This window comes from Mauremys mutica, chromosome 1, assembly GCF_020497125.1.
Source record: "Mauremys mutica isolate MM-2020 ecotype Southern chromosome 1, ASM2049712v1, whole genome shotgun sequence".
Lineage (NCBI taxonomy): Eukaryota > Metazoa > Chordata > Testudines > Geoemydidae > Mauremys > Mauremys mutica.
The window spans coordinates 159,770,409-159,796,910 of NC_059072.1; the positions used below are offsets into that span (position 1 = coordinate 159,770,409).

The 26,502-nt window shown below is 45.2% G+C and overlaps 1 protein-coding gene across 2 annotated transcripts in view; it reads left to right on the plus strand.

Annotated features, from left to right (window-relative positions):
* The window catches only part of LOC123360821 (limbic system associated membrane protein), a 1,375,067-nt gene that overhangs the window by 247,127 nt on the left and 1,101,438 nt on the right, over nucleotides 1–26,502 (plus strand). The window contains exon 1 of one of the 2 annotated variants that reach the window (XM_045001278.1): nucleotides 14,315–14,357. The exons of the other annotated variant lie outside the window; for it this stretch is intronic. Coding sequence (XP_044857213.1) covers nucleotides 14,330–14,357 — 28 coding nt within the window. The 5' untranslated portion in view covers nucleotides 14,315–14,329. Of the gene's footprint in view, nucleotides 1–14,314; nucleotides 14,358–26,502 lie in introns of those variants that run through there. 2 annotated transcript variants of the gene reach the window in all.

Here is a 26,502-nt window from a genome sequence, read left to right on the forward strand (position 1 = left end):
CAGTGCCCTGTTCAAAAGTATGGGTTCTTAGAACACTCTACCCGCCTCTGCAGAACCTGTTAGATACTGTACTGTTCTGCACTCTCTGTCCTAAACTGTTACGTGGCTGTCACACAGCTGCTTCATTCCACCCCCCGAGGTAGCTGCATCTCAGCGAGGGGTGAAGTAAAGCAATCCTTCTGTGAGTGTGGCTTGTAACACTGTAAAGTTCTTTGATGCATTGGGAGAGGGCTGCAACACAATAAACAAGAATGATGACGATCATTTTAAAATTAAAAATAACCATTTCTCGTCAAATTAAACCCAACCTGGCAGAAGGATGTTGATGCCGGCTTGCACAGTGGGCGACTAGTATTAGCCCAGGGCATGGCAGCACCACGGACAGCGACAACTTGAGTGTGAGGAATGGCAAGCCCTCAACGCTCTTACTCCTCTAGGGTAAGGGGGTGGGATGCAATCAGCACAGCAGGACTGGGTCCCACAGCTGTACAGGAGAAATGACTCTCAACCCTCCCCCGCCCCACCAGCAGCATTGCTAGCCCCAGGCATTCAAAAATCAGGAGTCAAGGCCCCCCAGAATCACAGGATTGGTTAAAATTCACAATTTTAAAAAATAAATAAATAGTGGGGGGGTTCTTATTTGCCTGTGGGCATTTTGAGCATTTAAGGCCCCCCCCAAGCCTTTCTGCACAACCACAACACCACCTGTTGGTTTTGAAATGAAAGCTGAGCTTCTCACCTCCTCACGTGGCAGCAGGAGCTGGGGCTTTAAGAAAAAAGACCAACTAGCCTGAGAGAAACTCACAGGGGTTGACCCCACTGCACGTCAGGCAACATAAAGAGAAGAGACTCAACACCAGGGTTTGATAGATTGAAACAGAAGTCGCTGCGCCAGCCCAGGAGGAGCAGGAGCTGTTACCCACACCAAGGAGAAGAGGGGGAATGCTCCATCTCGTCATAGTGGGAGCTGCCTTCCCCCCGCTCCCCAGCCCCCCGCTCTCTCTCACTTCACTACCAGACCCTCACATCCATAGATTATCAAACCCCAGGGAAAGGACACTTCTGATTTGCTGAAATGTGATCATATCCCCTGGGGCTGTACAGTCACCTCTCTGCCTAAACTCTAGGCTCTGACGCCCCCTACCGAAAGTAGAGGGAAGAGCATGCAGGTCATTTTGAAAGGAACACCCTGCTGTTTGGAAGCTCCTCCCTGCCCAAATGTTTTTGAGGTTCACTGCCCGAAGCTCGAGAGACACAAGGACCCTGGTTCTCTATCACCCTGCCCTTTGTGCAGTCACTTACACCAGTGCAAAGTGGGTGTAAAGTGCTACCATTCTGATCTGGCTACGTTTTACACCCACTTTGAACTGCACTATGCAAGGTGCAAGGCAATGGAGAATCAGGCCTAGTGACTTCACTCTGAGAAGTCCAAGGCCCCCTGTCAGCACACCTGGGCCAGAGGAATTAGCCTCTGTCTGGGTAGGAGCGGAGTGGCTGTTTGGATCCCAGACCGGGCCCTCGGACGGGATGTGAGAGATGAACCGATAGAGCTATGTCCACACTTGGAGCAGAATATAGGAATTCCAGCTTGAGGAGACAAACCTGCTGTAGCTCTGAGTGAGTGGGTGCACTAAAAATGGAGCGCCATTGCAGCAGTGTGAATGGCATGAGGGGCTAGTCACCCTGAGTACGTGCCTAGTGTCTCAATGGGTACGTATTCAGGCTGCTAGCCCTTCATGCTAGGTTGATCAGAGGTAGCAAAGCTATGTCTCCTTGAGCTGGAATTTGTATCCCGCTCAAAGTGTAGATTTACCCAAAGGCTCCTTTACATGCACAAAGGACACACACAAGCACTCATCATTATGCACTTGCTCATTATGGCAAAGCACGGAACTCGCTGAAACACACTCCACTCTCACCACCATGACACAGGCAGGAGGCTACTTCAACTAGAGTAAGGCTGGACAGTGCAAGGTGCTGAGCATCAATGATTCTTAGTGTAGGAACTAGGGGACCTCTGGAGCATCACAGGATTAGGCCCCATCTGACCTTAGAGAGCAGGATCTCTATCCAATAGAGCAATATGCCTGAGTCCCAGGGGACATGGCTTGGTCTTGCACCCACCCCCTCCTGAAGGTTTTGAGTGTAGTCAGTCTGGCTTGGTGGAAATGTTCAGTGCATGTTCCAAGCCAGCCTGCCCAATGGGCTATCAAGAGTGGTCAGCACGGAAACCATGTGGAGAGCGATTCAGAGAGAGAAACCGACTGAAACAAAAGCATGGAACCAGCTCCAACTGCGGGTGGATTTTTGCCTTCTCCTGTTGGCGTTGTCAAGGCTCGCGCCGCATTGACTTTCCACGTGCAGTTGGCTGCCCGGTTTCTGTAGACAGCCAAACTCGCCCTTTCCCCTCCCTCCCTGCCCTCACACCAGTAATGAAGGGAGAGGCTAGAGATTACAGCTGGAGCATCAAGGGAACCTAGTTTGTAAAGCCAAATGTTTGTGCCACAGACAACGGGGGTGTTTTTCAGGTCGAGAGAGATCAGGAAGGGGAGGGGAAGCAGGTGAGGGACGATTCCTGGAATAAGAGGGTCCGAGAGCTGGAGAGTGCCCAGCGCTGGCTCAGCAGACAGGACAGGCTCTGAGGCGAGGAGGATGTTCAGGTTGGGTTTTGCCCACAAGATTCAGTTGTGAACTTGGGGCCATTGCTATCCTGAAAGTGATCAGTGCCTGGATATTGACGTGCCAGGCACATGGGGGAAGCGTGTTCCCACAGACCCAGTCTCACAGTAGAGCCACAAAAATAATTTTCATGCTTGCAGTCCCTACCTGTACGCAGGCAAATGAATATCCTCATGACTCATGGGCAAACAAAACCATAGAGATCACTGGCCTGCAACAGCTACACGAACCCATGGACCACACCCAGCCCCTTCCCCTGCATTAATGCACACACAGCTGGACACCCAGGGTGGCCCAATGTGCCGTGAGGACACATCCGAGTGTCCAGTGTACATTTTGGATGGGCTGAGATGGGGTGGGGAGCTGCAGGGCTATTTCCCTGGTGGCTTCACACATCCTCCACAGTGTCATAACAAGGGGTGAGTCTATGGATAGCTGCAATGGTTTTAGCATACCACTGAGAATGGGGAGGGAGCTTTTGTGTGTCTGCCATACAGATGGGGAGGCGCGTTCAGAGCACTTCGGATTGGTCTTGGAGCTAGACTCGTGTAGGAGCTGGGGTGTTATCCCCAGCATCCTAACCACGTAATTCTCCCTTCGGCAATTCCGCTCCTCAGGCTTTAACTCTCGTGGCATCGTTCTATCCAAAACTGTTGGCTGGTCTCACTGTATGGGGTTGAGCAGCAGCTCTGATCTACACCAGTACGGTGTATCCTTCAGGTCAAAATGTTGTTCCATAAATATAAAATATTAGGGCTTCTGGAGATGGTTCCTTTTTTCTGGTGATTGTGCTGTCACTATTTTAACAAGGGGCTCTCACTAAAATTTTCCCCTCAAGCTGTGAGTATCCCAGTGTCCCATGGGTGCATATGCTGCAGAGAGGAGGGATGTGGGGCTGGGCATCTGGCCAATTGTGTTTTCACATTTACATAAAACACTGACCCACCCCCAGGCAGGGAGGCTGCTCCACTGAGCAGATCAAGTGCTCTTCACCCACACTCTGCTGGAAAAATGTAAACTTTGTCCTTGAAAACTCTCCTGGATCTCTTGCTAAGGGAGCACAGGAGCCATCTGGGGTCATCTGAAGTGGAGTGAAGACCCTGTAGGGACTTCTGGGATCTTCTCCCCTAGGGGAATGTTTTTAACACTCACACTACTTAAGTGCCACCTGGTCCATTGCAAGGCAGAAAGTGCTCCTCTTCCAAAGTATGTTTAGGAGCTCCAGGGATACATCGTGTCTGGCAGAGAGGATTCAGTGGCAACCTGAGAGGAGGTGACTTCATCCCAGGAATCAGACCCAACCCTCTCTTCAAATGGCTGTCAACTTTTTGACAAATGACCCCTGAGACCTTCTTCCAGCGTATTCCTGTATTTCCCCTTTTCTCATTTATTTTCCATTTACATGGGGCCCTCACACCTCCTGGCTCCAGTGCAGACCAGACACAGCCATCTTTCCAGGATGCCTGTCCTCGCATCAGTTTGACTCTTCAATGCAGATGCCAGAGGTTTGGGGTACTGGGAAAAGCACTCAGCCTTCCAGGTGCAGATTGTATCAGGAAAAGAGATAGGCCTCAGCCAGCAAATTCAAATCCAGACCCAGATTGGAACATCCCCCAAGTTTCTTGGGGAGGGAGGAAATAGTTAAATCTGGCGTTTCGGTTCTGCCCCTCTCTACTATGAAGATTTTAGCGGTATAGGGAAGGGAAGGGGTTAATATTAGCGCAGTCTCCAGTGTATTAAAAATCTTTTCAGGGCGGGTCTGTTAGGAAAAGAGACAGAACATCCTGCACTCTGCCCTTCCTGCAGACACCCCACACTTTGCCTGGTGAGCAGGCTGCCAGTTAAGTACGGATGAGGTGGAATGGCAGCATTTCTCCATGTGGGCTGGGAAGATGGACCGCCGGAGCAATGGTGATCTTCCCGCCTGCCCAAGCCCTGACCTGCTGCATCCCAGTGACTTGATGAAGGAGCATCATTACCCCTGTTGTATTCCTGCAAGCAGTTGACAGAGACACCTGTGACTCCAGGAGCAAAAGGGGATGGGTTTTTTGAAGTGCTAATGATGATTAGTTCCTTTAAGCCAGCACAAAGCAACAAAGGGTTTGAAATGTTAATCAGAAGAAGGGCCTAGTGCTAAACAGCCTGCAGAATGAGAAATGAACCAGGAAAGAGAGGGAGAGGGGGAGAGAGACAGAGAGTGGGGATTTGACACAAGTATTTTCAGCTGCTCAGGCTCTTTGATCTGTGAGTGGGACACATGCCTCCTTCTCTTACGATCCTGAGATGCTTCCCTTTACTTACAGAAGCACGCTGATTAATATCATTTCATTCTGCCTGTGTGGGAGGAACATGCCTTATTAATTCTCCCCAGAGTCCCTCTGCCCCACACTGGGAGGGGCTGTCTCCATTCCTGCCCTCCTAGTCCCCTCTGCCCCACACTGGGAGGGGCTGTCTCCATTCTTTCCCTCCGTAAGCCATGTCTACCCCATACTAGGAGCAATTGTCTCCATTCTCCCTGCCCCCGAATCCCATCTGCCCTATGCTGGGAGGGGCTGTCTCTGTACCTCCCCCTACAGCCCCTTTTGCCCCACACTTTCTCTCTATTTCTTTTCTTTCATTCCTTAGGGTGAATGTTCCTCTTTTCACTAGCACGGAGAGGTTAGCCCCACTTGGAAAATAACATTTGTAAAAAGGATATTCTAAGATCATGCAATGCTGCTGCATTAAGGAAGCTTGATATGTATTAAAATATGCAACATAGTCATATAGAGACACACATGTCCACACTGCTGTCTGCCTACAAGCCACTTCCATGCAGGCTGCACATTCCTGTGTAGGGCACAGATGTGTGGTTTTTGACATACATGAATATGCACATTGCAAAATACATACATGCACATACCTCTCTCACTTTCACATACACAAATACTCATGCACACCACACTGTCCCATATACACATCTGTGTACATCCACACACACACATACATGTACACAACGGTACACTCCTGAACTCTCTTACATGGACATAGACACTCAGGCCACTCCACCTCAAAAATATCCTCCCATGGTGCACTAACGCTGAGAACTTCCAGATCGCCTCAGAAATTGCCACTCATACACCACACTTTTTGCTACTGTCTCATGCTAGCAACAACTGAGCCTTCATGCAATTGTAATGTCACATTGACACATGGCAACACAACTTGTATGGAATTAGATTGATATTGACTTGCTTACTGGTGGGCACAAAGACAGTCTTGCACCTAACTGTGACTCTGCATCCCGCTCCACCATGCTTTATTGCTCATTCTCTGAACACAGACACACCCAGCTTCCGTTAAGTGTTCTGAGCAGTATACTCACATAAGCCTTTCCAGTACTAGGATTAATACTACCACTAGAGGGCACTCAAAGTACCTTGTACCTGTATCACTACATTCAAAGACCAGAAGGACCATTGTGATCATCTGGTCTGATCTCCTGTATAACACAGGCCATAGAACTGCCCCAAATAATTCCTAGAGCAGATCTTCTAGAAAAACATCCAGTCTTGATTTACAAGTGGTCAGTGATAGAGAATCCACCCCGGACCTTGGTAAGTTGTTCCAACGGTTAATTACTTTCGCCATTAAAAATGTATGCCTTATTTCCAGCATAGGATTTTCCATATTTCCAGCTACAATTTGTCTAGCTTCAACTTCCAGCCAGTGGATCATGTTATACCTTTCTCTGCTAGACAGAAGAGCCCATCATTAAATATTTGTTCCCTGTGTAGATATTTACCGATCGTAAGCAAGACAAATAATTGAGTAGTACAGTACTCTCCAACACTCTGAAAACTGACCTGTGAACAACCACATTCAACCACCACCCACCCGTGGTCCACATGGCAGTTACCAACATCCTGTATCTAACCCTACACAAATAGTCTCAGAGAGCACCCTCCTCTGTCAGCCATTACACTGGGAGCCAGAGAAACCATTCCATACTGTTCATGGACTGGAAATCTCACTGCATTCACCTTATTCAAGCCGCCTAATACGGGTGTAAGATGCCACTCTCCAGAGTCAGGCCTCCAGTGCTCCTGTCCTTCACCTAGCTACTCTGCACACGCTGACTGCATGCATTAGGGTACTACATCCAACCTGCTAGGCTGAGGCCTCTCTCCACATCCCATCACAACACTTCCTGTCAGCAGGGACCCTCTGGGCCTTCCCCAGGGTAGGGCCTTTGGAGCCTGGGGGACCAAGTTTTTCCTTGGTGGAGATCCTAGCGCTGTGGAATTTGTTCCTGCTGGCGATCTGATTGAGCCTGAACTACACACTATTAGGGGCTTCAGGCAAGATCCATGGCTTGGTGCAGCTAAGAAATCAGCTGGGCAAGGTCCCTGGCATTGCCACAACTTGGATCTGCTTCCCCAGGCAAAGGGCAGATTCTGCTGTTAGTTACATCTCTGTGTAGCTGAGTAACTTTTCTGAAGTCTGTGGGGTTGCCCCTCACTCTGAGGGCAGAATGTGGCGCTAAGTAAAATGGTTCAGACTGAGAGGGGGAGGACAGTGCCATTCCCATGATGGGAAGCTGATCTAGAGCAAAGATACTCCAGTGAAGGGCACCTCAGAAATGAGAGTAGTAATAATAATTAGAGCTAGGCAATCTATTCACAGCGAACAATTTAGTCACATTAATTTAGCCCCTTCTTCTGCTAGGGCCTGATGCAGAAGCCACTGAAGCATGGGCGTAGTTTGGAGGGAGCAGGGGAGAAGTTACCCCCCACCCCCAAACTGCAAGCATTGGACAGGCACAGATTCCCCCACCCCCTATCCCCATGCGACTCCATTAGCCTGATAGGAGGTGCCGCCCCCAAATATAGAAATGAAACTATGCCTATGCACTGAAGTCATGAAACGCTCCCTCTATCTACAGGGGGCTTAGTGGATGATTCATGCACAGATTTGTTATGTGTTTGTTTGATTAATGGTTTACTGGAACATGTCTCAACCCAGAGTTGCCCATGACTGTTGTTCTGAGTACTCTTTATTTGTGCTGTATGGTTGGCCGCCTGAGTCACATGGTGTGGTTTCTTCTCCCTGATTGGATGACTCCCAAAATCACTAAGAGCTTTCAAGAATTCTGTGCAAACACTTCCAGCGCAAAATACTCCTGCCAACACACATTCATCAAACGGGTATCCCTGGCTCTTTCTCTCCCCTGGGACATTCTTGCAAACCAAAGCCGATTCTGTTTGTTTGCAGCAGCGAATAAAATGGGCCACGAATGCTGTCCAAGCAAATCTGCTGTTTATATTTGAACTAATGCTTAGGCATATCCTTTGCGTAATTGTCCATACGCGAATAGTAATCCTAATAATCAGCAGCTGCAGCAGCAGGATGCCAACGAGTGTGTTAAATGTTGACATTTTTCTTTGATGTGAATAATTGTAACGGTTTGTAAAGCTGTTCTGATAGTTATGATATACCTGTAGTCCCACTAGCAATGGTGAGAGGGGCAGCGTTAAGGGTGTTTGTAGAATTCTCTGCAACAAATGGCCTCACTTTCAAACCCTAACTTAGTAAAAGTGCAGTGATGTTAATTATGATTTTAAATGGTATGTAAGCTACATTGGTGATTTCCTCTTCTACATGATCACACGTAACTGTTTTGCGATGGACCTAGCCAGAAGCCCTGAATCTGAATACAGGTACAAACACTGGATCTGGATCAAAATTTCCTGTTTCTATACAGAGCTGAAAAAGAACCTCAGCTCCAAGCAGTCTCTAACTTGATAGGTAAGAGCCAGGATCATTGTAATTGCTGCTCTCCAGCTAATAGATTGACTAATGTAGCTTGTGCAGCTAGTTGCACTACACAGGGTCTCCCTAAGTCCTGGCCTGGACAGTATGTCACGGAAAGGACTGTACGTCATGGAAGGGACTGCTGACTAAACTACAAGGGGGTTCAAAATCTGGGGTTGGACTTTCCCAAATCCCAGGATGTTGAGAGTCAGCCCATGATAGAGACGGGGTCAAGTTATGGGTTAGGATCCAGACCTGAGGCTCTAGCTTGGGCCCATCGCTCGTGAGGATTAGAATATCTTCTGCTCAGTAGATTTCCTATTTAAAAATAAGTGTATTTCCCCAGCCTGGAAAGAAGTGCTTGCTTGAAACTGGGAGTTCTCAACTGATGTCTTTGTTGACCCACAGAAGGCCCACCCTGCCTCCAGCTCAGTGTCTCCCCTCTGCTTGGCTTATCACTCGCCGTCACCCCTGGGTGACCTCCCTGCTCAGCACTGCCAGGCTTTTGCTTACGTTCACAGCAGGATTTAAACGAAGTAGAATGAGGCCTCGATTACGGATTTAACGAGGATGAAAGCCCCGATTCCCACCTCTTGCTGAGTTCCCAGCTGTAGGAATTTATCAGACGGTTACAATTGAGCTGATGCTTTGCACTCCGTATGCCATTGCTGTGATGGGAGCATTCTGAGGCGCAGGGACACTAGGTATGGGCTGATTTTTCACACAGGCACTGAGCAGCTATTTTATTCCCTCCCCTGCTCACCCTTCTTAGCTTTTATGGCTTCCTAATCGCTTCTGCCAAGACACGGCCCTTCTTCAGAGGGGAAGTTTTATGGACATTCAGAAAGCGTCCCCCGTATTTCCCTGCAACACTGTGAGGGGATCTGATATGCCAAAGAACTGAGCTATGTGAAGCTCCATGCCTGGGTTTGCAGGGATCCCTGCAGACTTTGTGCAAGTTTAACTTGCTTCAGGTTGGGATGAAACCAGCACCACCAAGCAAAGCTCCATCCAAACTAGTGAACTTTGCTGGTTTTCTACCCAGAGCCAAGATTTGGCCTAGCTCTGACCCACATGCCCTGTGTTCAGCTCTGCTCTACACACACTCACCCTGGGAGCCCTTTGCTCAGGTTGGCCTCAGACATGTCCTTGGTCTATTCTGCTCCACACAACCCCTAGGTTGGCCTGAGATGTGCCCTCACTTCATCACTAGCTCATGTCTTCTCCTCAGCCCAGGCCAGCTGCATCGGCCCTCAACTTAGGTTGGCCTCAGATACATCATTGTCCCACCTCTGACCATGAACTCTCAACCTAGGTTAACCTGAGACATTTCTTGCGTTCCACACTGTCTTCTATCATCTCCTTGGCCCAGATTGGCTCCATGTGCCCTTGGCTCAGGTTGGTCTAAGATGCACCATCTCTGTCTCACATGCCCTTGGCTCAGGTCTGTGCAATATGCCCTCAGCCCAGCCTGAGATATACTAAAATACGGGGATACAAGGGGAAAGAAAGAAAGAAAGAAAAATACTATTGGGAGCTGGCACAGGTGCTCCATAGAGGGCCAGACAGCAATTTCAGATGGCTGCAGCACACGGTGAACATCACTTTGCATATGAAAATCTAGTTAAGCTAACGAGGTCCTTAATTAGGGCTTTTATTATCTTTTAATTCTATGCTTAAAGGAAAGTGATTACAAAGCTCATCTTTATGTTACAGCAAACTAATCTTTCATTTCTGAAGTGTTTTCCTTCCTTTCCTTGCCACAGTAATGAGGAGATGGAGATAAACAAAGCCAGGGGAAGGAGGCCACAAAATGAAGTGTTTGAACCTGTGTGCTATCGCATTAGACTTTCAGTACGGCTCAGAAAAGCCTCAGGAACCTGTGACTCAGGAGCAGGGAGGGAGTGGGCGAGTAAGACTATGTATTAAATACCTGTAACCTACAAAGGAGCTGACAGCTGCTGCTATGCCTCAGCAAAACTAAGTCTCTGTGTACACACACCTCCTTCCCTGTTATTCCAGTGCTCCTGGAAGTGAATCCCCCGCCCACTCATTCATACACCCTAAGCATTCAGGGGTGTGTTGTGTTTTAGAATGGGGTGTGATGACTTATGCAAGAGGCACCAGCTTGTCCTCTATAAAGCCCCTTCATGAGAACAGCTAAGTAATTGCAGCTGCAGGACTCGTGTTTGTTATTTTTCTAAATGCGGCAAAGTCGGGTGCTTATAAAAGTAAGAGATAAGTGAGGCTGGATAGAACCAGGCACAAGGCTTGTGACTGACCACACCCAATTCTACCAATCATCTCACTGCTGACCTCCACGAGCACCTGCTATTCCAGTCCTGGGCTCGCCACCTCCACCCAGCTCTGCCAGTGCCCCTCACTCCTGCCCTGCGCTCCCCCCACCCATTCCAGTCCTGCTCCCAACCTGACACAGCTCTGCCAGTATGGTTCAGTCCAGAGCTGCTGTGCCCCTTACTTCAGTCTGGACTTGCCAAATCTCTGCTAATTTCATGTCAGCCTGTAGGTCTTCCACCCCCATTATTCCAGTCCTCCCCAGCTCTGCCAATACCCCTCAGTCCTGACCTGCTGTACTCCCTGTTATTAGCATCTGATGAACAGATACTGTATTTGTCTGAGTTATGTTCTGGTTGGACATTTGTTGCAAACTGCTACTCATGTTTCTTGTGACTGCTGCCAACTTTGAACCCTGGTCACTGACTCCCTTCCCTCATAGGTGGATGCCTTATGGCCTACAGCTATATCTCCTTCTGTTGTGATCCTGACAGGTCTCTCAAACTAAGCCAGTGTTTCTCAAACTGGGGCTGCCGCTTGTGTAGGGAAAGCCTCTGGCAGGCAGGGCTGGTTTGTTTACCTGCCCCGTCTGCAGGTCTGGCCGATCGTGGCTCCCACTGGCCGCGGTTCATCGCTGAAGGCCAATGGGAGCTGCTGGAAGCGGCGCAGGCTGAGGGACTTACTGGCCACTGCTTCCAGCAGCTCCCATTGGCCTGCAGCGGCGAACTGCGGCCAGTGGGAGCCGCGATCGGCCGGACATGCAGACGGGGCAGGTAAACAAACCAGCCCGGCCCGCCAGGAGCTTTCCCTACACAAGCAGCGGCCCCAGTTTGAGAAACACTGAACTAAGCAGTGTAAGCAGGGCCGGCTCCAGGCCCCAGCACGCCAAGCGCGTGCTTGGGGCGGCATGCCGCGGTGGGCGCTCCGCCGGTCAGCGGGAGGGCGGCAGGCGGCTCCGGTGAACCTCCCGCAGGCGTGCCTCCAGAGGGTCCACTGGTCCCGCGGCTCCGGTGGACCTCCCGCAGGCATGCCTGCGGATGCTCCACCGGAGCTGCGGGACCAGCGGACCCTCCGCAGGCACGTCTGCAGGAGGTCCACCGGAGCCGCGGGACCGGCGACCGCCAGAGTGCCCCCTGCGGAGTGCCGCCGTGCTTGGGGCGGCAAAATTGCTAGAGCCGCCCCTGAGTGTAAGGCTGAGTCAGCTATTTGGAGGAACTCAAGGAACACTTAAGTGGTGATGTTAATTCAGAGGGAAAAGTGTCCCCTGCTAAATGAGAACCGATCTAATTCTCTACTGTGGTGCTAGTGGGTCGCTGTGCTGTCGGAGGAATCATCTTTCAGATGCCATGTAAAAATGAAGGTCTGATCATTTTGTTGTCATTAAAGATCACATGGTTCTTTTCATAAGAGCAGGGATGTTAACATCAGTGTCTTGGCTAAATTCCAGACCAAGTAATTGCATTCTGCTGCTTAAATTCCTCCTGTAGTTTCAGCTGGAATATTCTTCATGTCCTCTTCTCAAATGTTTTGCAGTACATGGCTAAACAGGTCTGCATCCCACACCACAGGGGTCTGCAGTTTGTTTTTTGGTGAAGTGATCTTTCTACTGCATATGTGATAACTACCTGACGATAATATTGTAAGTAGAGCTGGTTGAAAATCAAAATTTCTGTCCTATGTGAAATTCTGATATTTCATCTTCTGTTTTCATCCTAAATTCAGACAAAAAGGTCAAACTATTGAAAGTTTTTGAGGAACAAACATTTTGGTAACTTTTTTCTGTTTGGAAATACTGAAACATTTTGTTCCAGTATTTCCCATCACAACAAAATATTTTAGATTCCTGAATGAAAACATTTCATTTTGTTATGTTTAACCAGATAAAAATGTGTTGAGAGTCAATTTGACATTAAATTTCATTGGCCTAAGGTGCTGCAGTGCATCATGGGAATTGTAGTTCAAGTGCCTCATACCCTCATCCCTGTTGGTTGGGCTCACTGCTTAGCCTATATATCCCATAATCCACTGCAGTTGTGTGACCCTCCTGAGGCCCCACACTGCTTGGTCAGAGGGGAGACCACAATGACTCATGGGAGATGTAGTCCAGTCAAGGAGCCCAGCCCACAGGATGGAATGGGAGCAGGAATGATGCACCTGAACTACAGCTTAATGTGGAATTGATGCCAAATGAAATGTTTAAAAAAAGTATGTTTCAAATTGAGATGAACTGACTTGAAACAAAATAGTTTTTGATTTTCCCAGTCATTTCAACAGAAAATTCCTAACCAGCTCTAACTGTAACGCTTAATTAACTAACCAATATTGGCAAAATGCATTGAGATCTTCAAATGAATAGTATCATATGTAAGTACTATGTATATATATTTTAGTGCTGGATTCCCTTTATTACTCCATAGCAGCCTCCTGTGGGTGTGCCAAGAAAGATCTTTAGCTGGTAGGACCTCAGGCAGTGGTACTGCATGCAGATGCTATAGTTAATTTGATGTGTGGAACTCATTGCTGCTAGATTTTATAGAAACTATGACATTTAGTATCTTTAGTGAATTACTGAGATTACTAGATTTGAGAATTGGGATTAGTAATCCGAACTTCACATATTCTGTGCATTGGAAATTGTTATTTCAAATGGGCAGTCAACATTTTCTTTTCATAATGTAGCACTGTATGCAAATCATATTCGTACATTTTATACAAATCAGGATGATGATACCCATTTCCAAGATCTGCTTGTTTTATGCATTAACTTTGGACTTTTAGATTTTCTTTGGTTAGCATGCCCAAGCTCTGCATTTCTCAGAGTTTAAATGATCAGTATTTAGCATTTATATTGTAGTGGCAGCTAGCGGCCACAACCAGGTTAATCCCTATTGTGCTAGGTGCTGCACAAACATATAATAAATGACAAACCCAGCCCAAAGAGTTTATATCCTAAAAGAGAAGGAGTAAACAGTGGATGAGACAAACAAGTGAGGTGGGATAGGTAAGATTGGATAACAAAGAAGTGTAATAGGAGGTTGAGATGGGGTATTCTGTCCCCTTAAGAGTAATAGTCAGCCTGTCAGACCTAGAGGTCAGTCCATCACCATCATGAAATGTGGCCTTTAGGATTTTGGCAGATGTGAGAGATATAGTGACCTAGGGAATATTGGTAGAGCAGAAGTGGTGCCTGGAATAAGTAATATTTGTGAAGAAATCCTGTTACTATTCCTTTAAGAGCCCGGGATCAGGAACCTTGCAAAGTAGACAGGTTGGAATGAGCTTTAGAAAGGGGACCCAGATATATGTATGCTGACTCCTCCCTCCTCACAGGGCAAACACCATTCCAACAGGAGAAAGTTGTCTGCTGAAGCCTCTGAGCCTGAGGGCTAATTAAGGAGGGTGGGGGGTAGCTGAGGAAGAAACTGGCTAAGGCCCTACAGCTGGTCAAACTTACAGTTCCAGCAGGAGGGCTGGGGACTCCTGTCTGAAGGACAGACAGAGGCACTGTCTGAACCACAAACCCAGCAACCCAAGAGGGGCTGGGAGAAATTCCTGTCTGAAGATGGAAAACTGGAAGGATTGTTTGAAAGGTAGCCCAGCTGCTGTCAGAGAGTCTAGGAGTGGCTTTGCAGAAGCTCCATAGTGGCTGGGGAGAAACTACAACTCCAGGGTGAGAGTAGTGGTCACAGACCTGTGGAAGCTGCTGACCAGCAGTGAAAATCCAGGAGTAGCCCAGGGGCAGTGGTACGTGTTTGCAAAGAGAGGCCTTAGCTACCTAACATAGGGTCCCAAGGCTGGAACTGAGAGGAAAGGGTGAGCCTGGGTCCCCCTTCTACTCCCTGTGCCAGAGGAGATGTACAGGTGTCAATGCTAAAAGAAACCAAAATTGAGACATCCCAGATGATGGCTGAGGGCTTGGCATAGAGACCATTAGACTTCGGTCTTTTCTGTTGTGGACTTTGCCGTTAACTGAGAAGGGGCCTGGACTGAGAGGTGACCTGGCTGGAGGACTAGACAATGGAAGCTGCAGATTCTTGTGAATGGGAAAGGGGCACTAGAATGGAAGAACCCCTGTAACACAGAATCTTGGCATGATGGGGTGCTCTGGCTGGTAAGTGTGCCCAGTTTTTAGCCAGTTTGAAGCAGTGATTAAAGTTCTCCACCTGCCTAGCCATTATCAGGTGACAGCTTTTTGTATGCAATATGGAAGAGATGGGTTTTGATGAGGGAGCTGGAGGAGGAGAAAGTGGCAGCTTTATGGATTTTGACTGGGAGACTTTCCCATTTTCAGCGGTGGTAAGGGAGAAAATGTGAAAGTTCTGGGGGAGGGGGGGAGGAAGAGCAGAATCAGGCCCTCGAGGCTTGCATCATTGGCAAAGGTGGGTGCTGGCCTTGTGATAACATAGGAAGGGCAGTGGATGAATCATGGAGGGCCTTGTCAGTAAGGACAAGAAGTTTGTGTTTGCGGCATTAGATGGTGGGGAGCCAAGAGGGGGACTTGACAAGGCGGGTGCTGTAGCCAGGGTAATGTGCCAAGAAGATGAGCTTAGCAGCACTATTTTGAGTGGGTTTTAGGGAAGCGAGGTTGCAGGCATTAAGGCCAGAGGAGGAAATCAGAGAGATCCCCAAGTGGGAAATGATCAGGGTTTGGACAAAAATAGCAATCAGGTAAAGGTGATTAGCATCATTATGCTGTTTGTACTAGCTAGCTTTTGAAATCATCATGAATTTAGCACGGTGATCTATTTTAGCAGAAAATATTTTTTTTTCATTAAATTCAGATTAAGCCCATCCTACACACGTTTTGGGTATCATGATCCAGCATTGGGAAATGATTCACAACCAGCTATTGTACCTGTTATTGGAGCACTCACCCCATGACAGAACAAATTATTTCTTGTCCTTTGTCAGTACTTTGATGCCTGCTATGTATTCTAGGGAGTATTTTTCTCAGTGTTTGTGGTAATATCAGCCTCGCTTTATAGCAAAATGTTGTTTTCACTAATTTCATCCCTAAATGGCCAGTGTGGTCTTATTTTAGGGTCCTTTGGCCAGCTTTGTAAATTAGTTAATTGCTGATTATACAAAACTGGGCCTCTTTGTTTCTCAATTTGAAACCCCAGTCATTTTGTAGCAGTAATAGTCATTTACCTCCCTGCAGCACATCCATAGTCATCAGCATTGCTTTGAGATGGTGTAGATCTGTTCATTGCTCTGATAAGGGTGTTTGATGTGCCATTCCTAATCCAATTTATATTCCATATGAAGATCACGGGGCAGATTTTCAAAGGCACAAATTGCAGCTAGGATGCTTATTTTCCCGATGGGACTCAGGCACCTAACTGCAATTTGTGTCTTTTGAAAATCTCCCTCCATTTCAGAACGGCTTCAGCTTCATCCCTATGATTTCAGATGATGCTAGAGGCAAAAGGCCTGTTTCTTTTTCTAATGTGCTGAATCTGCACATATCATTGGAGTCAATAGTCAGCGCTCTGAAAATCAGACCAAAGGTTTCATGTGAGGTGTGATGTGCTTGCACATGTCTTCTGTTTGTATATTGATGGAATGAAAGACAACCAAACCAAAGTCTTCTTTTCCACCTGGACATGGTATATTTCTCCCTTGCTTAGATGTCTCAGTATAAATGGCTGCTTTTCCTAACTAAGATTTGCCTTTCAGAAGATGTATCTGGTAACAATGCAACTGGCTTAGTTTAAATCATAATATTTTAAACCTGGTGAAATGGCAATCAGTGCTTTTAACTGCTCAAATGCCTGCTTATAGTTATCTCCCTAGGCTAGGCAAGGTAACTTTCCAGCAATTCCAGTGAGGGCTTGTTGACCATAGATGGGTTGGATCTGAATTATGACATACAGTTTATCATCCCCCAAAATCTCTGTATATCCATTTTACATTGTGAAGTGGGCACATCAGTTGTTTTTATTTTATCTTGATCAGCAGTTAAGCCATTTTTTGTTCTGTTTACAGCCAGTAAGTTGTGCTAGATCAGATTTTGACTTTGTGTAATGTCAGGTGTCTCTCTTCCTACAAAACCTGCCAAAGCTTTTCTTTGTGTTACCTTCCCTATACCCAAATTAAGACATCATCCATTATAACTTTGACACCTAGTAATTACTCAAAGATCTGTGCAATTACTTTTTGTAATACCTTGGGAGCAGAACCAGTACCAAATGGCCATTGCTTAAATTCACTGCACAACATCCAAATGCTGGACTAAAAGTCATTAGCTTAATGCTTGTCTCAACATTTTTTCTTGAAAAAATGCATGTGCTGCATCTAATATGAAGGATATATTTTTCCTTCTGACAAGTTAGCTTTCCCTCCTTCAACACTTTTGATCAGATACTATTCACGTTCTATGGCTTCATTTTAATCATGTGAATCAACACATACCCATTTTTGGCTTTTTCAGTTACAAACACAGAATTCATGCAAACATCATTGTTCTTTCATGTCAATAACTCCCAGATTTTTTTTTTATATTATCAAGTTCAATTTTTTTTCAGTCTTTTAGGACAAATGGAAATGTTCTTGGTGAATGGGTCATTGGAATGACTCTAAAGTGGCATTCTCCTTCCAGATAGTCTAGGCCTTTGCAGTTATTTGAGGATTCTCTTACTATGCTTATTAAGATTCTTTAGCACTGCAGCACACATCACTTTTTACTAACTTAATGGACAGACTGGTTTTTAATCCTAATGTTTTCCTTGTGATGCATTGCAGTTATCCAATTTAAAAGGTACAACTAGACTTCTAATGTTTAGCTATATTTGAAATGTGGTCCATTTACTCTATCCTTACGGTACAGACAAAGAGATCTAAGCCACTTCTGTTCTCTTCTCCAAGCACATGGTCTCTCTTGGCTCTAGTTGTGTGACATAGCTTTCAAAAATGATATTTTTTTTTTTTAACGAGCCAAGTGTTGGGCCATTTCTTGGCTCATGTTCTCAACCTCATCAAGTCCCTAAGAATTTTTGCCTGTAAAAAATTATTTTATTTCTATTCAGACTGATTTTTCTTGTTCCCTTGATTTCCAGTTTTCTCCTTTGCAAATGATTCTATGTAGACTAGATGCTCATTTGCTACTAGGTCACTTAAAGCCCAAATTAGTATTTCAAATGCCTGTGTCTGTGGGTTAAGATTAAATAGCTTCTTGAAGTTTCTGTTTAGGGCCTGATCCAAAAAACACTGAAGTCAATGGAAAGACTCTCGTTGACTTCTGTGGGCTTAAGTTCATATATATATATTGAGAACAAATTGACCTAAGTCTGATCCAGTCTCCTCAAATTCACATGATTACACTTTTAGTCAGTTACAAATGCATCAGCTGGTTCAGATGGCCCTTGACTGTGAGTTTTAGAAAGCAAATATCTTTCACAAGTGGCATTTTTATGGGGTGACAGCTTCTCTTTGATTATCCAAAGTCTGTGCCAAATCCTCCTTATTTTTTCCTCCTCCTGTGCAAAAGCAATATATGCCAGCAACATAACTGAGCTGACTGCATGAATCTCGTTGATTGCACTTCAAGTGCTTCCTCTGGACCCCTATACAATCATTGAAATGTAGAGTTGGAAGGGACTTCATGAAGTCATCAAACCCATCCCCCTGTGCTGATGCAGGACCAAGTCAGCCACCATAGACCATCCTTGACAGCTGTTTGTCCAGCCTGTTCTTCCAAACCTCTAATGGTGGGGGAAGCCTACTCCAGAGCTTAACTAATCTTCTATTTAGAAAGTTTTTTTCCTAATATCTAACCTAAATCTCCCTTGCTGCAGATTAAGCCCATTACTTCTTGTCTTACCTTCGGTGGACATGGAAAACAATTGATCACTGTCCTCTTTATAACAGCCCATAACGTATTTGAAGACTATTATCAGATCCCCCTTCAGTTGTCTTTTCTCAAGACTAAACATGCCCAGTTTTTTTAACCTCTCCTCTTAGGTCAGGCTTCTAAATCTTGTATCATTGTTGTTGCTCTACTCTGGACTCTCTGTACTTTGTCCACATTTTTCCTAAGGTGTGGGTGGTACCCAGAATTAGAGACAGTCCTCCAGACCTGTGTCGAGAACAATGGGACAGCTACTTCCTATGTCTTGCATATGATATTCCTGCTAATATAGCGAGAGACGGCACTCATTTTAGTCTGGCTCTGCTCAGGTTCATTGAAGACACCTGGTTCATGCTAGGCATACTGCAGGTCTTAACACAAGTATTAACATAGCACTCTCGCACTAAGATTAGACTGTCTCATTTGTGTAGTCAGTCCTAGCCTTACAGGGTCCACCTGTACAGTTCAGATTGTGATCCTACCACTGCCAAAGTTCAGAAGGTGTTTGGATCCCGGGTCTTGGTTTGGCCCATTACAGAATTTAGGTTCAACTCCAGAGTTTGGGTCTGGGAAAAAAAAAAACTCCTCTAGGATTTGGGGAGGTTCAGACCCTGAGTGTGACTCAAACCTGGCTTTAGTCACAATGATACCTCTCGAGGCACGGAGTAGGGTAAATAACTCAGAGTCCCAACCTGGCCTGCCCCACTGCCATGAAACATAGAGAGGGTGAGACGTGAGAGAACAGAATTACCTACGAGGCATCCTTCTAAGTCCTTCCGGAGGTGAATAATTACACTCTCTATTAATTATATGTGGTACCATGGCTTGGCTTTCCGGAAATATGTCAGTTTTTATTGCTCTTGTTGTCAGTTTCTGGATGTCATAACTCTGCTCCCCAGCAGCCTGTCATCAGAAAGAACTATGGTAAATGAACTTTTTTTTTTTTTAAACAAACAATTGCTAATACTTGTTCCAATAGGAATTGCAAATTTGCTCTGCTGGGATTCAAGGCTCCTGTTACTCACTTTTCACAAATTATCCTGTGAGTGAAATTTTGTTTCTGGGTCATGGAAATGTGGATTCTCATACAAATATGTAGTGAATGCATTTATGTAGTCATCTGGAAGTCTGTAGGAGTCATACAGTTAGGGAGCAGTAATAGTGCCATGTGACTTAATTGGCCAGTCATGTGAATAGACTACTCCCTGAAGGTGGAGTCATGATTTGACCTTTTCCAAAAAAAAAGGGGGGCACGCATTTTTGTCAACTTTTTTGTTGAGAATTATCCTGTTTTTTATTTTAAAGAATGTTTGTATTTTAAATCTAAATCTGCTCTAGTCATGGTGAATTGTTTATGTAGAGGTTTTGAAGGTCAGGCTTGACAAAGCCTTGGCTGGGATGATTTAGTTGGGGACTGGTCCTGCTTTGAGCAGGGGGTTGGACTAGATGATTTCCTGAGGTCCCTTCCATCCCTGATAGTCTATGATTCTATGTACAACCCACAGACTGAGACATGTTCCCATCTAATGTGTGCTGAATAACTTTGAATAATGAACAAATTTGTTATTTTCTTTTTGTTTTATTACACACACAAAAACCAGGTCTCTGTGCAGAAAAATTACAGATAGACCAGGGTGCTAAATGTATCAAACTGTATGCTGCAAATAAAGTACCCAGCTCTGGTCATCAGCATAAAAAAGAAAGAAAAACTCTCCCAATATGTTCTGTATTACTTACATGATTGCTGTCATCATAGTATCTGAGCATCTCATGGGTTTTAATACAGTCATCCTCACAAAACCCTTGTGAGATTGTGGGAAGCATTCTTCCTATTTTACAGACGGGAAATTGAGGGGAGGAAGGAGCGTATTGGAGGCATAAGGAAACAGGGAGGAATGGCTAAGATGCTTTTACAGATTCTAGGCCACAGGAGCCTAACTTTTAGGTGCCTAAAAAAAAAAATCACCGAAGCAACACTGTAATCCACAAAGCCTGAACTAAGTGCCTAGGCTTGCTATACAATGAATGGGGAGAGATGGGTGCCTCAGTGCATGATCGGGAAAGCCAGCATGCTAGGCAGTGACCTGCCTAAGCTACACTATGGGAGATTGTGATGAGAGAGGTGCCCTAACCCTCCCCTTCTTATGGAGGTAGGCAACTAAGTCTGGGCTGCAGGGAGACGTCTATCTCTGCTAGCGATTCACAACCAGGAACCACTCTCCTGGAGTCCAGCAGCTTAGGTGCCTAAGTTGCTTCACCAGAAAGGACCATCGTGATCTAGTCCAGTGCTTCTCAAAGTCAGGCCGCCGCTTGTTCAGGGAAAGCTCCTGGCAGTCCGGGCCGGTTTGTTTACCTGCTGCATCCTCAGGTTTGGCTGATGGCGGCTCCCACTGGCCGCAGTTCACTGCTCTAGGCCAATGGGGGCTGCGGGAAGGGCGGCCAGCACATCCCTCTGCCCGTGGGCAGCCCCCATTGGCCTGGAGCAGAAAACCGCGGCCAGTGGGAGCCACGATCGGCCGAACCTGCAGATGCGGCAGGTAAACAAACCGGCCTGGACCACTGGGGGCTTTCCCTGAACAAGCAGAGGACAGGCTTTGAGAAGCACTGATCTCATCTGACCACCTGCGCATCACAGGCCACAGAACATCACCCACCCCCTTCTGTAATAGGCCCCTTACCTCTGGCTGAGTTCCTGAAGTCCTTACACCATGATCTGAGGATTCCAATTTACAGAGAGTCCACCATGTACTTAAGTTCAAACCAGCAAGTGACCCAAGCCCCAGCAAGCGACCCAACCCTCCATAGTCTCTGTTAGTCTGACCTTGGAGAAAATTCCTTCCCAACCCCAGATATGGTGATCAGTTAGACTCTGAGCATATGGGCGGGACTCGCTAGTCAGACACCTAGGATTGAATTCTCTGTCGTAACTCAGAGCCCTCCCCATCTACTGTCCCATCACCGGTTGTTGGAGATATTTGCTACTAACAGTCGTGGATGGGCAACATGCCATTATAGGCAATCTCATCAGGTCATCCTCTCTATAAACTTATCAAGCTGTTTTAAAACATGTTAGGTTTTCGCTCCCACCACTGTCCTTGGAAGGCGGTTCCAGAACTTCACTCTTTTGATGGTTAGAAACTTTTTGTCTAACTTGCAGCCTAAACTACAGTCCTGTGGAGAACTTCGCACAGAGGTGAAGCCTTCTTCCTTTTTGAGGATATTCATGTCTGGAAAAGCAGGATCAAAAGCTGATTACAACAAAAAGCCTATCTGCTTGTCGTAGACAATATGTAGAATTTTAGAAATGTCCAAAAGAAGTTTTAATTCTGAATGTAAGTAATTTTAATAAAGCCCAAAGGGCATATCATTGCCAACTTTTCCTCCAAAAATTCAGCTTGTGGAGGCGTGATTTAATTCAATTACTTAAAGAAAGTGCTTAAAAGTATTCCCTTAAGATTTAACCCGCCAACTCACTTGACAAGTAGTTCAAGGCAGTCTGCACAATAGAAATCAAGGATCTTACATTCAAGTTAAATCCTACACAATCTCTCTTGTTTACCTCAATCAGCATATGTCTTCTCTCTGGGAATATATTGCACAGATGCTTAGGGTTGCACAGAAGCAAGTGTTAACCAGCCTGAAGTTAGTGTTTCAATATTTGTAGGGAAAACCAATATCTGTGTTTTATAACAGCCTAAACCCTGGCAGAACTCTCTCTTTCCACCTAATGCTCAGATGGCAGAGTATGGGTGGTTCCTTCCCGCAGAACAGCATTGGCTGAAGGACCCTTCAGAAAAGAGCTTTCTTCCCTGTAAGTCACTAAGGCGCTGGGAAGCAGAGCAGTTAGTTAGCTGCTCTGCTGATGGGGTCGTAGGTTATCAGCTTTGTTTGCTCTGGCTTTGGGGTTTCATTGGTCCTAGCCCATGTTGTGTGAACTAGGGAATCTTTGTGTTCACTTTCTCTCATAAAGCTCACTAAAGTTAGATAGTCCTCCCCTTGGAGTTGTGGTTTGATTAACTTTATTGGTACCAGTCACATCTCGATTGTCTGTTGGTCACTTCTTCAGTTGATGCATATTCACCCTGAGTACTCAGTTTGGGGAAGCAGAGATGGCTGTTGAAATGCCTTTGTGTTTTGGTTTTAATTTCTGTAGCCAAAGAACAGAGATCAGGGAGAGCGAGAACCTAGCTTATTTGGCTCATCTAGTTGAGATCTAGTGCACAGTAGTACCAAAAAGTTAGTTTATTGAATTCTAATTTTAAAAGTCACTGAAATTATAAAACCATGTCAGAGGGCCATGTGTGTTCCAACAAGCTTAAAATCAATTGCTAGGGAGATATGTCGGTAAAGAGAGGATTTTCCCCCTTCCCATTCTTTCCCCTTCCCCACACATGCTGCTTGGAGAAACTGTATGTAAATGAGAACTCCTGTTGACATCGGTGGGAGTTGAACTGAATTGAGCTCCAAGAGAGAACACCAGTTCCCTGACCAGTTCTCTCCCTTCATCTTTGAATTATGACAACATGTATTCCATTCAGTACAGTACTTGAAGGAACAGACGTATGACGGTTACTGTCCTGGTTGTTCTTGATAAGAATTATGACTGTCAGTGGTGCCATGTGCTGATATAGATAGATGGAGGAGGCACACTTGGTTCAGTTTGCTTCTTAAAGAGATGCTGTCAATTCAAATTTGTCCTTGGTTTTTACTCAAAACAAAACGAGCAACCAAATGAAAACGAGTCCATGGAGTTATTTTCAAAAGTTCTGGTGCAAACATTGGCTTAAACCACAAAACACTCCTTTCTCACCTGATATCGTTTCTCACCTGATATTGGCTAAAAGCAGAAACTGATTTCATCCATTTTTTTTCCTCATCCCCCAAAAAATGAGGGGAATGCAAAAAGCTAAAACACAGCAAGAATGGTGAAAAATAAATTCAGTTTAAAAAACGTTCCTTTTCAATAATCTAAGAGGTTATTAGTAATATCAGTAAGAGGAAATGTTCCTTTTAGTAGATAGGCTCATTTAGGAAGAAATCAGTGCAATTAGCTGTTAGTATTTCAACTAACGAACAAATATTTTTACCTACAACAAGGTATAGAAATGAGAATATAAATATGCAGCATTTCACAAAGCAAGATATAAGGTTCTTTGAGTAAACAGGGAAGTGACAGCTGTGGAAAGTTGCTAGGAGGAACTACATTTTGCAGCCAAGGAGCTTATTACTCTTTTTGACTGGGTGTTTGCTAAAGCACAATTGTTCACGTACAATCAATCTATCTTTGCGTGTAAAGAGGGTCAGAGTGCCTATTCCATCAAACCAGACTAGTAATTAATTTACTCACCAGATTAAATTGTATGGAGGAGAGTAGAATGTCAGCAAGTCTGTGGAATATTTCCTTGTACACAATGATCTCAAAAATTTCTGAAGTTGTGGTTATTATAAGTGTGTCCTTAAGTAGCTGGTCGGTGGCCATATGGGGGCAGAGTTAAGGTTATTTTTGGAATATGTAATGGGATATTTTATATAGATACTTTTTTTTTCTTTTGGTGATAGAGGCTATATGAAGTGAGTTTGATTATTTATCTTCCTTTACCTGTTTGCTTAGAGTTTTTTTAGCTGTAGCATTCACTGGTACACATACTTAGGTCTTTATCCTGATAAAACTCAAATATACTTAACTCTAAACTTGTGAATAGGCCCAATGGCTTCAATGGAACTACTTGTGTGCTTAAAGTTAAGCATGAGCAAAATATTTACAAGATCAGGCATACATGCAGAGTTTCTAATGTGCCAGGCGGTACTCTGCCCCAGGCCTTGCTCCCACTCCACTCCTTCCCCCAAAGCCCTGTCCCACCTCTTTCCTCCCGCTCCCTCCCAGTGCCTCCTGCATACTGCAGAACAGCTGATTGCCGTGGATGGGAGGTGCTGCTTGGCAGGGCCGGCAGGAGGCATGGAGTGTGTGTCTGTGGCACTGATAGGGGGGCTGCCAGTGGGTGCTCAGCACTCACCTTTTTCTTTACCCTGTGTGTGCTCCAGTCCTGGAGTACCCCCGGAGTCAGTGCCTATGTGATCAGGATCATAACAACAACCTTAACTTAAAATTAACAAAGTTGTTTGTTTGCTACCATGTGGTGTGTTTTCTTTATCAAATAAAGAGGCCATATTTTAGGTAAGTAGATCATCAGATCTCTCTTCTCCTTTATATTTCACAGGGATGCCAGTTCCTCTATATTCCATACAGTGAAAACTTTAGGAGGTCTGCAGGGGGGTTCTGGCTTCCGTTGTTCCTTCTAATTCATGAGCAACATGGGGACATGTCTGTCTCTCCTTGGCTTGGCCAGCTCTAGGTCTCAAGTTCTATGGGTCTCTGGCTCGTCCTGCCTTCTTGTACCTTGCAAGTTGAGGAGCAATCTTCAGTGTTTCCCATTTCTTCTCTGGCTCTCTTTGCCCTGCATTGGCATGAAACATCTGTTGGGCAATTCAGACTTTATAAAATGCCTGCAAGGCTTTATTAAGCTCCTTTTTGAACCACAAAGATTACAAAGGCCCCCATCTCATTGCTACTCCAGTCAACAAAGCGGATTTTTGGAAATAAGCCTTTTTTTATAGGATTTTAAAATTATGTATGCAATTATATACCAGTTAGCCCTGTGCTTAAAGTAGGTTAGTTAAATGTATGTAGAAGTTGAAGTCTTACAATCAAACTAGTTTTTAAGTAGAGTTCCCCCAAAAAAGGTAGACACTGAACATAAAGCCTCTATAACTTAAATATGCTTTGACATTTATTTTTTTACCCCCCAAAACTCTAGTATTTCTTGAAATCAATCACAAAAATGTTCTAAGGGAACTTGGTACATACTGCAATCCTGGTTGCAAATCTAACTATGGGGCTGCCCCAGGCTGGCTTTATGTTCAGGGTAACTTTTAATGCCCTGTAACTCACTAAAAGAGACTAATTTTCTTTGTACTTTGCAAAGAAACTGGGTGCCATTCAACAATGAATCCACTGTTGCAAACAAACAGCACTGTTGTTCAATCTCATGCAAAGCTGAGACTAGAATCTTCAGCTCCATAAATACTGGCTTCTACCAATCAAATTAAAGGAAATCGTCTGCTTCTGTGATGGACCATAGAAGAACCCGCATATTCTATCTAAGCTGCAATTAGCCATCAGTAGAGTTGGTTGAAAATGTTTTGACAAAACTTCAGTTTGAAATCACTGGTTTCTATACCTCCCTACCCCACCCCCCAAATAATAAAGCAAAATAAAATCATTAATTTTGGGATAAAATGAAAGTTTTTCAGGTTTTTCGTTTTTTCCTCAGAAAATACCTTGTTTCAACCTGCTCTTCTACCACAGTACAACTCATACACACATTGTTGTTTCTAGCTGTAATAATCATTAATAACTTTCCTGAATTGCAACTTATTTTCTGTAGATATGACCCGTGCATGAGTTTTCCAGTGGACTTAAGTTTGGATATTTTGAGGATGAGGGCAGGAACAAGCCTGTTTTTGAGCCAGATGGACACAAAGAAACATTAGAGATAAGTCAAAATTTCAGTCCAGGTAATGATCTGTATCTTAAAAAGGGTTTGAGCAAATTCTCTCCGAACTTTGCAGAAAAAGTTCTCCTTAGCTTTAAGAGCAAATGAGGCAATTATCAGTCCCTCTCCCCACCCCGTCTCTCACACATTTTCCAAACAGATGTTAGTGAGTGGAGGGGTGTGTGTGTGTGTGAGAGAGAGAGAGAGAGAGAGAGAGAGTGGGGTGTATATATCATAGCTTTTAGTGAAAACTGACCACAACCTTAGTTATGGAGAAACTGTACCTGCTCCATAATCAATTGTAATTGAATCATTTTTTAGGGTTTTGCCTTC